The sequence below is a fragment of the Pongo pygmaeus genome, chromosome X (genome assembly GCF_028885625.2).
Source record: "Pongo pygmaeus isolate AG05252 chromosome X, NHGRI_mPonPyg2-v2.0_pri, whole genome shotgun sequence".
In the NCBI taxonomy this organism is placed as follows: domain Eukaryota; kingdom Metazoa; phylum Chordata; class Mammalia; order Primates; family Hominidae; genus Pongo; species Pongo pygmaeus.
In genome coordinates, this window is record NC_072396.2 from 1,835,842 (window position 1) to 1,848,447 (window position 12,606).

At 51.0% G+C, this 12,606-nt stretch overlaps 1 protein-coding gene across 1 annotated transcript in view; it reads right to left on the bottom strand.

Annotated features, from left to right (window-relative positions):
* DHRSX (dehydrogenase/reductase X-linked) overlaps window positions 1–12,606 on the bottom strand; it is a 275,434-nt gene that overhangs the window by 39,163 nt on the left and 223,665 nt on the right. The window contains exon 5 of the mRNA XM_054471345.2: window positions 8,098–8,305. Within this exon, the coding sequence (XP_054327320.1) occupies window positions 8,098–8,305 (208 nt within the window). The remainder of the gene's footprint in view (window positions 1–8,097; window positions 8,306–12,606) is intronic.

Here is a 12,606-nt window from a genome sequence, read left to right on the forward strand (position 1 = left end):
AAGTGCTGGGATGACAGGCTTGAGCCACCATGCCCGGCCCACTCACCGTATATTTACTGAACTTGTCATATGTGACGCAGGGGTGACGTAAGAACAGAAAAATCAGGGAGATGGAGATGGAGCTAACCAAGGAAGCTGAAGCTGGTTGGCCAGATGGCCCAATGCACAATAATTCAGGGAACACACATCCAGGCAACTGCACCTGACTGGGAATACCTGGCTGTCCTACCACCATCTGGTCATCTAGGGGCTCCTCCTATAGTAATGCAGAAGACGCTGGCTGAGGCGTGTTCTATTCTACCAAGGGGACCTGGGCGTATCTCCTGGACTGAATTATGTCTCCCCAGATTCCTATGAAGTTCTAACTCTGAGGACCTCGGAAAGATGACCTTATTTAGAGATAGGGTCCTTTTATTTTATTTATTTATTTATTTCGAGACAGAATTTTGCTCTTGTCACCAAGGCTGGAGTGCAATGGTGCAATCTTGGCTCACTGCAACCTCCGCCTCCTGGGTTCAAGCGATTCTCCTGCCTCAGCCTCCCTAGTAGCTGGGATTACAGGCACCTGCCATGACGCTTGGCTAATTTTGTATTTTTTAAGTAGAGACGGGGTTTCACCATGTTGTCCAGGCTGGTCTTGAACTCCTGACCTCAGGTGATCCATCCACCTCACCCTCCTCCCAAAGTGCTGGGATTACAGGCATGAGCCACCGCACCCGGCTGGAGATGGGGTCTTTAAAGAGGCGATTCAGGTAAAATGAGGTCACTAGGGTAGGTCCTGATCCAATAGGACTGAGGTCTTTATAAGAAGAGTAGATGAGGACACAGACATACCCAGAGGGACAACCAAGTGAGGACACAGGGCGATGATGACATCTCCAAGCCCAGGAGAGAGGCCTGAGGAGGAACCAACCCTGATCACACCTTGATCTCAGACTCCCAGCCTCCAGGACTGTGGAAGAATCAATGTCTGCTGTTATAAGCTACACAGTCCATGGTATTCTGTGATAGCAGCCTGAGATGGAGTAAGGCACTGCATAAGAAGAGGAGATGAGGACATAGACATACACAGAGGGACGACCCTGTGAGGACACAGGGAGAAGACGGCGTCTACAAGCCCAGGAGAGAGGCCTCAGGAGGAACCAGCCCTGCCCATACCTGGATCTCAAACTTCTAGCATCCAGCACTGTAAGAGAATAATGTCTGCTGTTTATAACCTACCCGGTCTATGGTATTCTGTTATAGCAGCCTGAAATGGGCTAAGACACCTCACAACAGGAGGAGATGAGGACACAGACACACACAGAGGGACGACCCTGTGAGGCCACAGGGAGAAGACGGCGTCTACAAGCCCAGGAGAGAGGCCTCAGGAGGAACCAGCCCTGCCCATACCTGGATCTCAGACTTCCAGCCTCCAGGACTGTAGGAGAATCAATGTCTGTTGTTTGTAAGTCACCCAGTCTATGGTATTCTGTGATAGCAGCCTGAAATGCACTAAGACACCTCATAAGAGGAGGCGATGAGGACACAGACACACACAGAGGGATGATCCTATGAGGACACAGGGAGAAGACAGTGTCTACAACCCAAGGAGAGAGGCCTAAGGAGGAGTCAGCCACGCTCACACCTTGATCTGGAACTTCCAGCCTCCAGGACTGTGGGAGGATCAATGTCTGCTGTTTAAGCCACTGGGTCCGTGGTATTTTATTATGGCAGCCCCAGCAAAGCAATGTTCTCTCCTTTAAGAGGTCACTCCTAAGCTATGAACGATGAAAAAGGGGCCTATTTGGAAAGAGTCAGTGCCGTCAACAAAGAACAGTTTCCAGAAAGCTCAGAGAAGGCATCTGTTAACACTCTCTCATTATCCTCTGCAGAGGAATCACACAGAAATGAAACGTGGCTCAGGTGAATGCCTGTCATCAATATTTATTTTACATAATCAAACTGGCGAAGCAAAAGAGGAGAACAGGAAAAGAAAAGCAGTGTAAGTTGAATTGTAAGTCTCGAAAAAATAGGGGGAAGTGGCTGGGCGCAGTGGCTCACGCCTGTAATCCCAGCACGTTGGGAGGCCGAGGCGGGAGGATCACGAGGTCAGGAGATGGAGAGCATCCTGGCCAACATGGTGAACCCCCGTCTCTACTAAAAATATAAAAATTATCTGGGCGTGATGGCGCATGCCTGTAATCCCAGCTACTAGGGAGGCTGAGGCAGGAGAATCACTTGAACCCAGGAGGCAGAGGTTGCAGTGAGCTGAGATCGCACCACTGCATTGCAGCCTGGGCGACAGAGTAAGACTCTGTCTCAAAAAAAAAAAAAAAAAAAATATATATATATATATATATATATATACACATAAAATAAAATAAAAACAATACAATACAAATAAATAAACAAAAAATGTTAGAGCCGGCTCTGAGCTGGCTCTGGGTCTCAAGCCCTTTGACTCTGAAGTTCCTTGATCTGCTTTGCAATCTGTATTACTTTCCTGGGATTGTCCAAACAAATGAGCACAGACTGGATGGTTCAAAGTCACAGAAATTCATCCAGTGAATGGATGCCTTCTGGAGACCAGAAGTCTGAAAGTCAGGAGTGGTCAGGGTTGTGCTGTCTCTGGATGGTCTTCTAGGGCAGGAACTCTTCCTGCCTTTCCCAGCTTCTGGGGGCTCCGGGCGTCCCTGACCCTCTGGTCAGATCACTGCAGTCTCTGCCTCTGTGTCCACATGTCCTTCTCCTCTGTGTCTGTCTCGTCTTCTGTCTCTCAGAAGGATACCTGTCAGTGGATTTAGGGCCTACCCTACTCCAGGATGATGTCATCTCTAGATCTCTAACTAATTACACCTGCAAAGTTCCTTATTTTCAAATAAGGTCTCATTCTAGGTTCTGGGCTTTAGGATGTGGACAGATCTGTGAACCACCATTCAATCCACTATAATTGTATCCAGTTCCCTCCAGAGGCTCTAGGGGAGGGTCCTTCCTGTCTCTCCCAGCTTCTGGGGGCTCCGGGCATCCCTGACCCTGTGGCTGCATCACTCCAGTCTCTGCCTCCATCTCCACGTGGCCTTCTCCTCTGTGTCTGTGTCTCCTCTTCGGTCTCTTTCCAAGAACACCTGTCATTCCATTTAGGGCCCTTCTTATATGTAGAGTGCGGTCGGAATAGTTAATATTATGTGTTAACTTGACTGGATCATGGGGCGCCTAGATGTTGGATTGAATGTTACTCTGGGGTATCTGTAAGGGTAGAGGGGAGGGTCCTTCCTGCCTCTCCCAGCTCCTGGGGGCTCCAGGCATCCCTAGGTTTGTGGCCGCATCACTCCAGTCTCTGCCTCCATCTCCATGTGGCCTTCTCTGTGTCTCTGTCTCCAAATTTTCTACTTTTTTTTTTTTTTTTTTTGAAACAGAGTTTCGCTCTTGTTGCCCAGGCTGGAGTGCAACGGCATGATCTCAGCTCACTGCAACCTCCACCTCCTGGGTTTAAGCAATTCTCCTGCCTCAGCCTCCCGAGTACCTGGGATTACAGGCGCGCAGCACCACGCCTGGCTAACTTTTTGTGTTTTTAGTAGAGCGGAGGTTTCATCATATTGGTCAGGCTGGTCTCGAACTCCTGACCTCAGGTGATCTGCTCACCTTGGCCTCCCAAAGTGCTGGGATGACAGGCGTGAGCCAGTGTGCCCAGGCATTTTCTACTTCTGGTAAGGCCACCCATCATACTGGATTAAGGGTCCACCCTAATGATCTCATCTTCACTTAATTCCATCTGCAAAGACCCTATTTCTAAATTAGGTCTCAGTTATACATATTCGGAGTTAGGATGTGGACACAACTCTTCAGATAAGAGTTCATGGCGGTCGGGTGCGGTGGCTCATGCGTGTAATCCCAGCACTTTGTGAGGTCAAGGCAGGCAGATCACTTGAGGTCAGGAGTTTGATTACAGCCTGGCCAACATGGTGAAGCCCCGTTTCTACTAAAAATACAAAAATTAGCTGGGTGTGGCGGTGCATGCCTGTGATCCCAGCTACTCGGGAGGCTGAGGTGGGAGAATCATTGGAACCCAGGAGGCGGAGGTTGCAGTGAGCCCAGATAGCACCACTGCACTCTAGTCTGGGCAACAGAGTGAGACTTGTCTCTTTCAAAAAATAAAATAAAATAATAGTTAATGGCATATAAGCAATACCGTCAAAGCCTTTCTTTAATATGTGTTTTTATAGGAATAAAAACTCTCTTGTTAATCGCACTTGGTAATATATGCTTCCTCAGCTTTCTTAGGTGATAATGAGGCTCAATTCTTATTAAGTGCATGAATCTGCTTTGTAACACCTAAAGTGTTTAGGAAGTAGCTGTCATTTCTGTTGGGTGGGGTTGTTCTGGATGTGATCTGCTTATCTTCATTATTTAAAACAGAGATCGCGGCTGGGCACGGTGGCTCATGCCTGTAATCCACCCACTTTGGGAGGCCGAGACGGGAGGATTACCTGAGGCCAGGAGTTCGAGACCAACCTGGCCAACGTGGCGAAATCATGTCTCTACTAAAAATAAAAAATTAACCGGACATGGTGGTGATGCCTGTAGTCTCAGCTACTCGGGAGGCTGAGGCAGGAGAATTGCTTGAACCCAGGAGGCGGAGGTTGCAGTGGGCCGAGATCACACCACTGCACTCCAGCCTGGGAGACAGAGTGAGACTCCATCTCAAAAAAACAGTGAGTAAATAAAACAGAGATTGCGTTGATCGACAATATCAACCTCAAAGTGAGCTCTCAAAATAACAGACAGGCGGCCCTCCACCAGTGCTGTATGAGGAAGGGGTGTTCTGTGTGTCTTTGGCGAGCGGCAATGCCTGCCAAGCAGCTCACATTTCCCAGGTTCTCCAACCCATGCCTTGCCTTGCTCAGTGAGTCGTGTCTGCAGCAAGTGCTGCTGGCTGTGCCAAGACTCCTCGTTCCCTCCTCCCATATAGCAGGCACCACACACATGCGTGGAGTCCCGAGTGGGCATCACAGAAGGCTGGCCCCCACGCGCCCAGCCCAGCCTCATGCCTGGAGTTAGGGAAGCCAGTCATGGCAGGGCTGTTCTTGCCAGTGGGTCCAGGCAAACCCTTCAGCATGGAGCCCAGGGCAGGAGACCTACACAATCCTGCAGAGAGTCCTGAGCTGAGAAGAAGCCTGAGAAACATGCATTTCTTCCTCTGGGTGTTGTCATCATGGGTATAAAAACAGGAAATGCCCCAGCCAGCACACACACCTCACCTGTGCACACAACTCACCTGTGCACACGAGCACTCATGTACCTTATCTGTGCACACTGGCACGCACCTCAACTGTGCACACCGGCACACGTAGCACACACACCTCACCTGGGCACACTGGCACGCAGACTCACCTGTGCACACGAGCACTCATGTACCTTATCTGTGCACACTGGCACACACCTCAACTGTGCACACCGGCACACACAGCTCACTTGTGCACATGGGCACACACACCTCACCTGTATACATGGACATGCAAACCTCACCTGTGTACACAGGCACGCACATCTCACGTGTATCCATGGGCACACAGACCTCACCCGTGCCCACGGGTACACACACCTCACCTGTGTATACGGGCACGCACGCACCTCACCTGTGCGCATTGGCACACACACCTCACCTGTACACACAGGCACGCACACATGCCCTTGCTTCCTCAGGGCACCATGATGGAGAAGCAGCCCCTCCAGGCCACAGGCCCTGCTCTCCGTGCATTCCTCTCACCCGCCCTTCCCTGCACAGCCCGGTGCTTCCTCAGCTGCCCGGAGAAGATGAAGTCCTGGCCAGCCACGCTCCTTCCCTCCCACGACCGGCAGGGTTCATACTTCATGCAGGATCCCATCGAGGCCGTCTCCCTCATCCCACACCCTTCAGCAGAGAGGCTCACAGATGCAGGAGCTCAATCCGACAAAACAGATGGGCCAAGGTATCCTAGGAGGCCCCCGCGGCCCTCCCTTTGTTACATCCTGCCCCTCACTGTGCAGGGAAATGAAAACTGTTAGGAGCTGGCAGGGCCTGTGCCCCTGGGCTCACCCTCCTCGCAGTCCTGAGGGTACTCCAGGGCCTGGGGATGGGGAGGGCACCCACCCTGCTGTACATTCCAGAGTCTGGCCCCAAAATCTGATGCTGGCACAGCCAAGCAGCCAGGTCTTTGTGAGCGTGGCGTTAACGCTTTGTGATCTTAGGGCTGCAGAGAAATTCAAAGGCAAGTCCTACTGTGTGCTCTGATGTCTCTGTCTCCAAATTCCTACGTGGAAATCCTCATCCCCAGTGAGATGGTGTTAGGAGGTGAGGCCCTTGGGAGGTGATGAGGTCACGATGGGGGAGACTCAAGTATGGAATCAGTGCACTTATAAAAGGGACCCCAGAGAGCTCCCTCGCCCCTTCCACTGCCTGACGACACAGTGAGAAGGTGCCATCTGTGAACCAGGAAGCGGGTTCTCGCCAGACCCTGGCACACTTTGATCTTGGACTTCCAGCCTCCAGAATCGTGAAACATAAATGTGTGTTGTTTATAAGCCACCCAAACTATGGAATTTTTCTTTTTTCTTTTTTGTTTTTTTTTGAGACAGAGTTTTGCTGTTGTTACTTAGGCTGCAGTGCAGTGGCACGATCTTGGCTCACCACAACCTCCGCCTCCCGGGTTCAAGCAATTCTCCTGCCTCAGCCTCCCGAGTAGCTGGGATTACAGGAGTCCACCACCATGCCCGGCTAATTTTGTATTTTTAATAGAGACGGGGTTTCACCATGTTGGTCAGGATGGTCTCGATCTCCTGACCTTGTGATCCACCTGCCTCGGCCTCCCAAAGTGCTGGGATGACAGGCGTGAGCCACCACACCCGGTCTGCTGAAATTTTTCTTATATCAGCTTAAACAAACTAAGATGATTATTCCCATAGAGGAATCGTTTTTATCCTTAAGGCGGAGTTAGGAGGAATTCACAAGAGAGACCTGTGGATGGACAGACAGTACATTGCGTGTCGACAGGAGTCCACACCAATGCCGCCTGCAGATGTAGTGCCTGACATTCCCATGGGGGCACAAGAGAACGTTTAAATATATCTGTTATCCTTTTCTATGTCTGACCTCTGTGTTTCTTGTCCCTTCTAAAAAATAAAGTAACGACACCATGGCACATTGCTAAGTTGCCCAAGGACAGCAAATGGCTGGGGATGTACATACCCCACAGCACCGCGCCAGGAGCACCTGTGCCCAGCAGATGCAGGGAGCACTATTTCCAGAGCATGTGTGCCCAGCAGACACAGGAAGCAGTGTGCCCAGAGCACCCGTGTCCAGCAGACGCAGGAAGCACCGTGCCCAGAGCACCTGTGTCCAGCAGATGCAGACAGCACCATGCCCAGAGCACCTGTGCCCAGCACATACAGGGAGCACTGTACCCAGAGCACCAGTGGCCAGCAGACACAGGGAGCACTGTCCCCAGACCACCAGTACTCGGCAGACGCAGGGAGCACTGTCCCCAGAGCACCAATGCTCAGCAGACGCAGGGAGCACTGTCCCCAGAGCACCAGTGCTCAGCAGACGCAGGGAGCACTGTCCCCAGAGCACCAGTGTCTAGCAGACGAAGGGAGCACTGTCCCCAGAGCGCCAGTGTCTAGCAGACGCAGGGAGCACTGTCCCCAGAGCGCCAGTGCTCAGCAGACGCAGGGAGCACTGTCCCCAGAGCGCCAGTGTCCAGCAGACGCAGGGAGCACTGTCCCCAGAGCGCCAGTGTCCAGCAGACGCAGGGAGCACTGTCCCCAGAGCGCCAGTGTCCAGCAGACGCAGGGAGCACTGTCCCCAGAGCGCCAGTGTCCAGCAGACGCAGGGAGCACTGTCCCCAGAGCGCCAGTGTCCAGCAGACGCAGGGAGCACTGTCCCCAGAGCGCCAGTGTCCAGCAGACGCAGGGAGCACTGTCCCCAGAGCGCCAGTGTCCAGCAGACGCAGGGAGCACTGTCCCCAGAGCGCCAATGTCCAGTAGATGCAGGGAGCGCTGCACCCCACAGACGGAGGCAGATAAATAACCTTTAACTCACCTGAGATGCTGTTATGATTATTCACAGGGTGCACCCACCTGCTCTGAAGGTCGTCCATGTTCAGCTCAGCAACGTAATGGGTGGCAGAGGAGACGGTGACCACCCTCGCACAGTGGCCAGGCGACCCAGACTCTCTCAGCGTATCCAGGAGAAGGTTGGTCAGCAGGAAGTGCCCCAGGTAGTTCAGGCCGAAATGTTCTTCGAATCCATCTCTGGTTTTCCTCTGAGGGACCATCATCACCCCAGCTGGACAAAAGAGAATATCAGAAGGAGTCAGACTGGGGAAGACAGTGGAGAAATCTCACAGACAGATTCCCGAGATGCGCAAATGGCCCAGGATATCGGAGGGTGGTGTGTAGAGCTGGCGGCCATGTCTTCCTCCTGGGCCTCTGTTTCCTGCTTTAGGTGTGATGGAGAAGATTCTAGAAGATCACTGAAGTCCCTTCCTGCCTTCTGTCTCTGCACCTCTGTGCCTTGAGTTTAAAAATAATAACCACAGGTCGGACGCGGTGGCTCACGCCTGTCATCCCAGCACTTTGGGAGGCTGAGGCGGGTGGATCACCTGAGGTCTGAAGTTCATGCCTGTCATCCCAGCACTTTGGGAGGCCAAGGCAGGCACATCATCTGAGGTCAGGAGTTCAAGACCAGCCTGCCCAACATGGTGAAACCCCTGTCTCTAGTAAAAATACAAAAATTAGCCAGGTTTGCTGGCAGGGTCCTGTAGTTCCAGCTACTTAGGAGGCTGAGGCAGGAGAATCACTTCCTGGGAGGCGGAGGTTGCAGTGAGCCGAGATCGTGCCATTGCACTCCAGCCTGGCGACAGAGCGAGACTCCGTCTCAAAAAAAAAAAAAGGAAAAGAAAAATAATAACCACAATGATAACACAGCAACACACACAAGAGAGTGAGAATCATCCAAGTCACCAAACGGAGTCCCCTGGACAATTAATTATTCTGGGCGGCTGGGTGTGGTGGCTCATACATGTAATCCCAGCCTTTGGGTAGGTGAGTAGGGCAGACTGCTTGACGTCAGGAGTTCGAGACCAGGCTGTGCACCACAGTGAAACTCAGTCTTTACCAAAAATACAAAAAATTAGCTGGGTGTGGTGGTGCATGCCTGTAGTCCCAGCTACTCGGGGAGGTTGAGGCGGGAGGATTGAGCCCAAGAGGTGGAGGTTGCAGTGAGCCGAGATTGTGCTACTGCACTCCAGCCTGGGCAACAGAGATGCTGTTTCCCCCCAGAATTCTGGACAAGAATAGCTGCTATGGCACCCCTTCTTCACTGAGTATCCCACAAACAAATTGCTCAGATGTCCTTTGAGAAATACTGACCTCAGTACAAACATGGCCTGTCCTTACCCCTAGACCACAGGGCAGCCCTGTCGGTCATCATTCTATAGACATCATCATCACTGCAGGTTCTGTGCTTGACACGTTCTATCTGCCAGACACAGAACACCCCCACCCCTGTCAGGCCAAGCCCGGCTGAGCGCCTGCCCTGAAGTCCTTGCTGTGGGGGCCTGACCTCAAAGGTGATTTGTCCTAGAAACATGCGCGAACCATATTGCCTTGTACTTAGAGCAGACCAGTTTGCTTGGATATTAATGCCAGTGTATATATGTATTTGTATGTACATGGATAACGTAGATGTGTATACACAGGCATGTTATATATGTACCTGGAATTCTGTATCTATCTACACGTAAACTGTACATGCAAATACAAGCACGTCTACGTACTTGTGTTTGTGTGTATTTTATATGGAGCTATCTATACATATACGTAGGTCTAGTATTTCTCTGTGTGTTTGTATATGTAGAGGTGTATCTGTAGGTGTATACATTTTTTGAGGTATATGCATTTCTATATGCGCTTGCTTTTGTGTGTATTATCTGCATGTATTTGTGCCTCTGTACATGGACCTATTTCCCTATAAATTTTTGATGTGTGTGCATTTGTGTACATGCCTGTGTTTGTATACACAAGCTTTCCAGTTGTATTTTATGAACACTCATAAACCAAAGCTGGCTCCTCCCAGACTCAGCATTCTCAAGAACCAAGCAGGAGCCACGTGGCCTTATCAACCCAACTTTGGAACTCCTACAGAGTTGTCACCACTGCCCATTTTCTAGGAATTATGAGACAGTTAATGAGGCCAGCCGAGATCCAAGAGAGGGAGCAGGGAGTCCAGCTCCCGAAGAGACGAGTGTGAAAAGAATTTGCAGGCCTGTTTTACAGCCTCTTGAATCCGCCTTTCAAAACTGTGGATGCACAGGCCGCACTGGATGCCCCATTGCACGGATGGCCCATGGAAGACGCAGCAGTGGGTCCCACGGCTCTACACGTCCCTGGCCCCAGTGGAGGCTTGACAATTGTGAGGTCCTTGAGGAAAAACCAACGTCTTATTCTGGCTGTAGCCTCCACAGTGCTTTGAGTACAGCAAGGGGGAAATAAAAAATAAACGTGGATGGAGGTCGATTGCTGCTTTTGAGATGTGAAGCCAGCTGGACTTCCTGGGTCGAGTGGAGACTTGGAGACCTTTTCTGTCTAGCTAAAGAATTGTAAAGGCACCAATCAGCGCTCTAAAATGGACCAGTCAGCACTCTGTAAAATGGACCAATCAGCGCTCTGTAAAATGGACCAATCAGCGCTCTGTAAAATGGACCAGTCAGCACTCTGTAAAATGGACCAATCAGCACTCTGTAAAATGGACCAATCAGCAGGATGTGGGTGGGGCGAAATAAGGGAATAAAAAGCTGGCCACCAGCGCCAGCTTGGGTCCCCTTCTACCTTGTGGAAACTTTGTTGTTTCACTCTTCACAATAAATCTTGCTGCTGCTAACTCTTTGGGTCCACACTACCTGTATGAGCTGTAAGACTCACTGCCAAGGTCTGTGGCTTTACTCCTGAAGTCAGTGAGACCGTGAACCCACCAGAAGGAAGAAACTCCAGACACATCTGAACATCTGAAGGAACAAACTCGGGACACGCCATCTTTAAGAGCCCTAACACTCACCGCAAGGGTCCGCGGCTTCATTCTTGAAGTCAGCGACACCAAGCACCCACAAGAAGGAATACATTCCAGACACACACTCACAAAGAATGGTGGCAAGGGAGAGGGGCCGCCAGGCCATTCCAGGCCTGTGGCGTGCTGAAATCCTCAGGGAGAAATGAGCAGACAGTTCAGGTGCAGTCCTTGCTTCTCACCTGCACACACTTTCCAGCCAGACTCAGTGCTTCCCCCTCCTACGTGAATATCTAGCTTTCAAAAAAACTTCCAGGATACGGAGAATTTATTCCCTGAGCTTATGCCTGTAAAACATCAGGAGTATAAACCAACTGGGAGGGATCCAATATCAATCAGGGTCCAGTATCAATCAGTCCACAAGACACACGTATATTAAACATTCAACAAAATGTACATTCAACACTCCTACAGTCCTCAAAGCCCATCTAACAAAACACTTCTGAGAAGCGTGTCAGAATTCACCTCAGGAGTTATCCAGAAAAAAAGCCCAGCTGGGTGGGTCATGCCTCTAATCCTCCCAGCACTTTTGGAGGGTAAAGCGGACGGATCAGTTGAGGTCAGGAGTTCGAGACCAGCTTGGCCAACATGGAGAAACCCCGTCTCTACTAAAAATACAAAACTAGCTGGGCATGGTGGCGGGCACCTGTAATCCCAGCTACTCGGGAGGCTGAGGCAGGAGAATCGCTTGAACCTGGGAGGCAGAGGTTGTAGTGAGCCAAGATCACACCACACTGCACTCCAGCCTGGGCGAAAGAGTGAGACTCCGTCTCAAAAACAAACAAAAACTAATAACAAAAAAACAAAAACACCAGAATAGGTTGCTGTGGGTGGACGGGAAGCTTTGCACTTGATGAACTATAAACATGTCTTTCACGACGCCGTTTTCCTCATATTTGATGTGAAGAATCTGGAGACACACAGCTCAATCCGTGCCTGAGCTGTCGTAAATTCCCAGCTTAGGAGAGACGAGCTCATCATGAACACCTGGCTTATGCTTGCGTCGTTTGAAAGGCAGCTTCAGGGGACTGTAAAGCAGGCCTGCACATTCTTTTGACGCTCATCTCCTTGGGAGCTAGAGTCTATGCCCCTTCCCTTGAATGTCGGCCATGCTCATTAACTTTCCTGTTAACTCTTTCGTAGAATGCCACAGTGGTGTAAACACTGTGTGACTACCAAAGGTGGGTCCATAAGGTCACGTGGCCCCTGCTTGGTTCTTGGGAATGGTGAGTCTGGGAGGAGCCAGCTTTGGCTTAAGGAGGCTGAGCACCTTCAGCCTGACATTCTGGAGAGTCCACAGGTACCTGTTCTTGTCGGCCCTCCCAGCTAAGCGCAGGTGACAGGCTGTACCAGCTTCCCGCCACCAGAGAAAGCTATCCTGGACATCCAACCAGGTCAAGCCTTCAGATAAAGTCAGCCCCAGCTGTAGCCTCACAGGAGACCCCCAGGCAGAACTGCCCACATTCCTGTGCCCTGAAAGAAAGTGAATTCGTACAAGCTGTATAGAAAACAGCACGGATGTT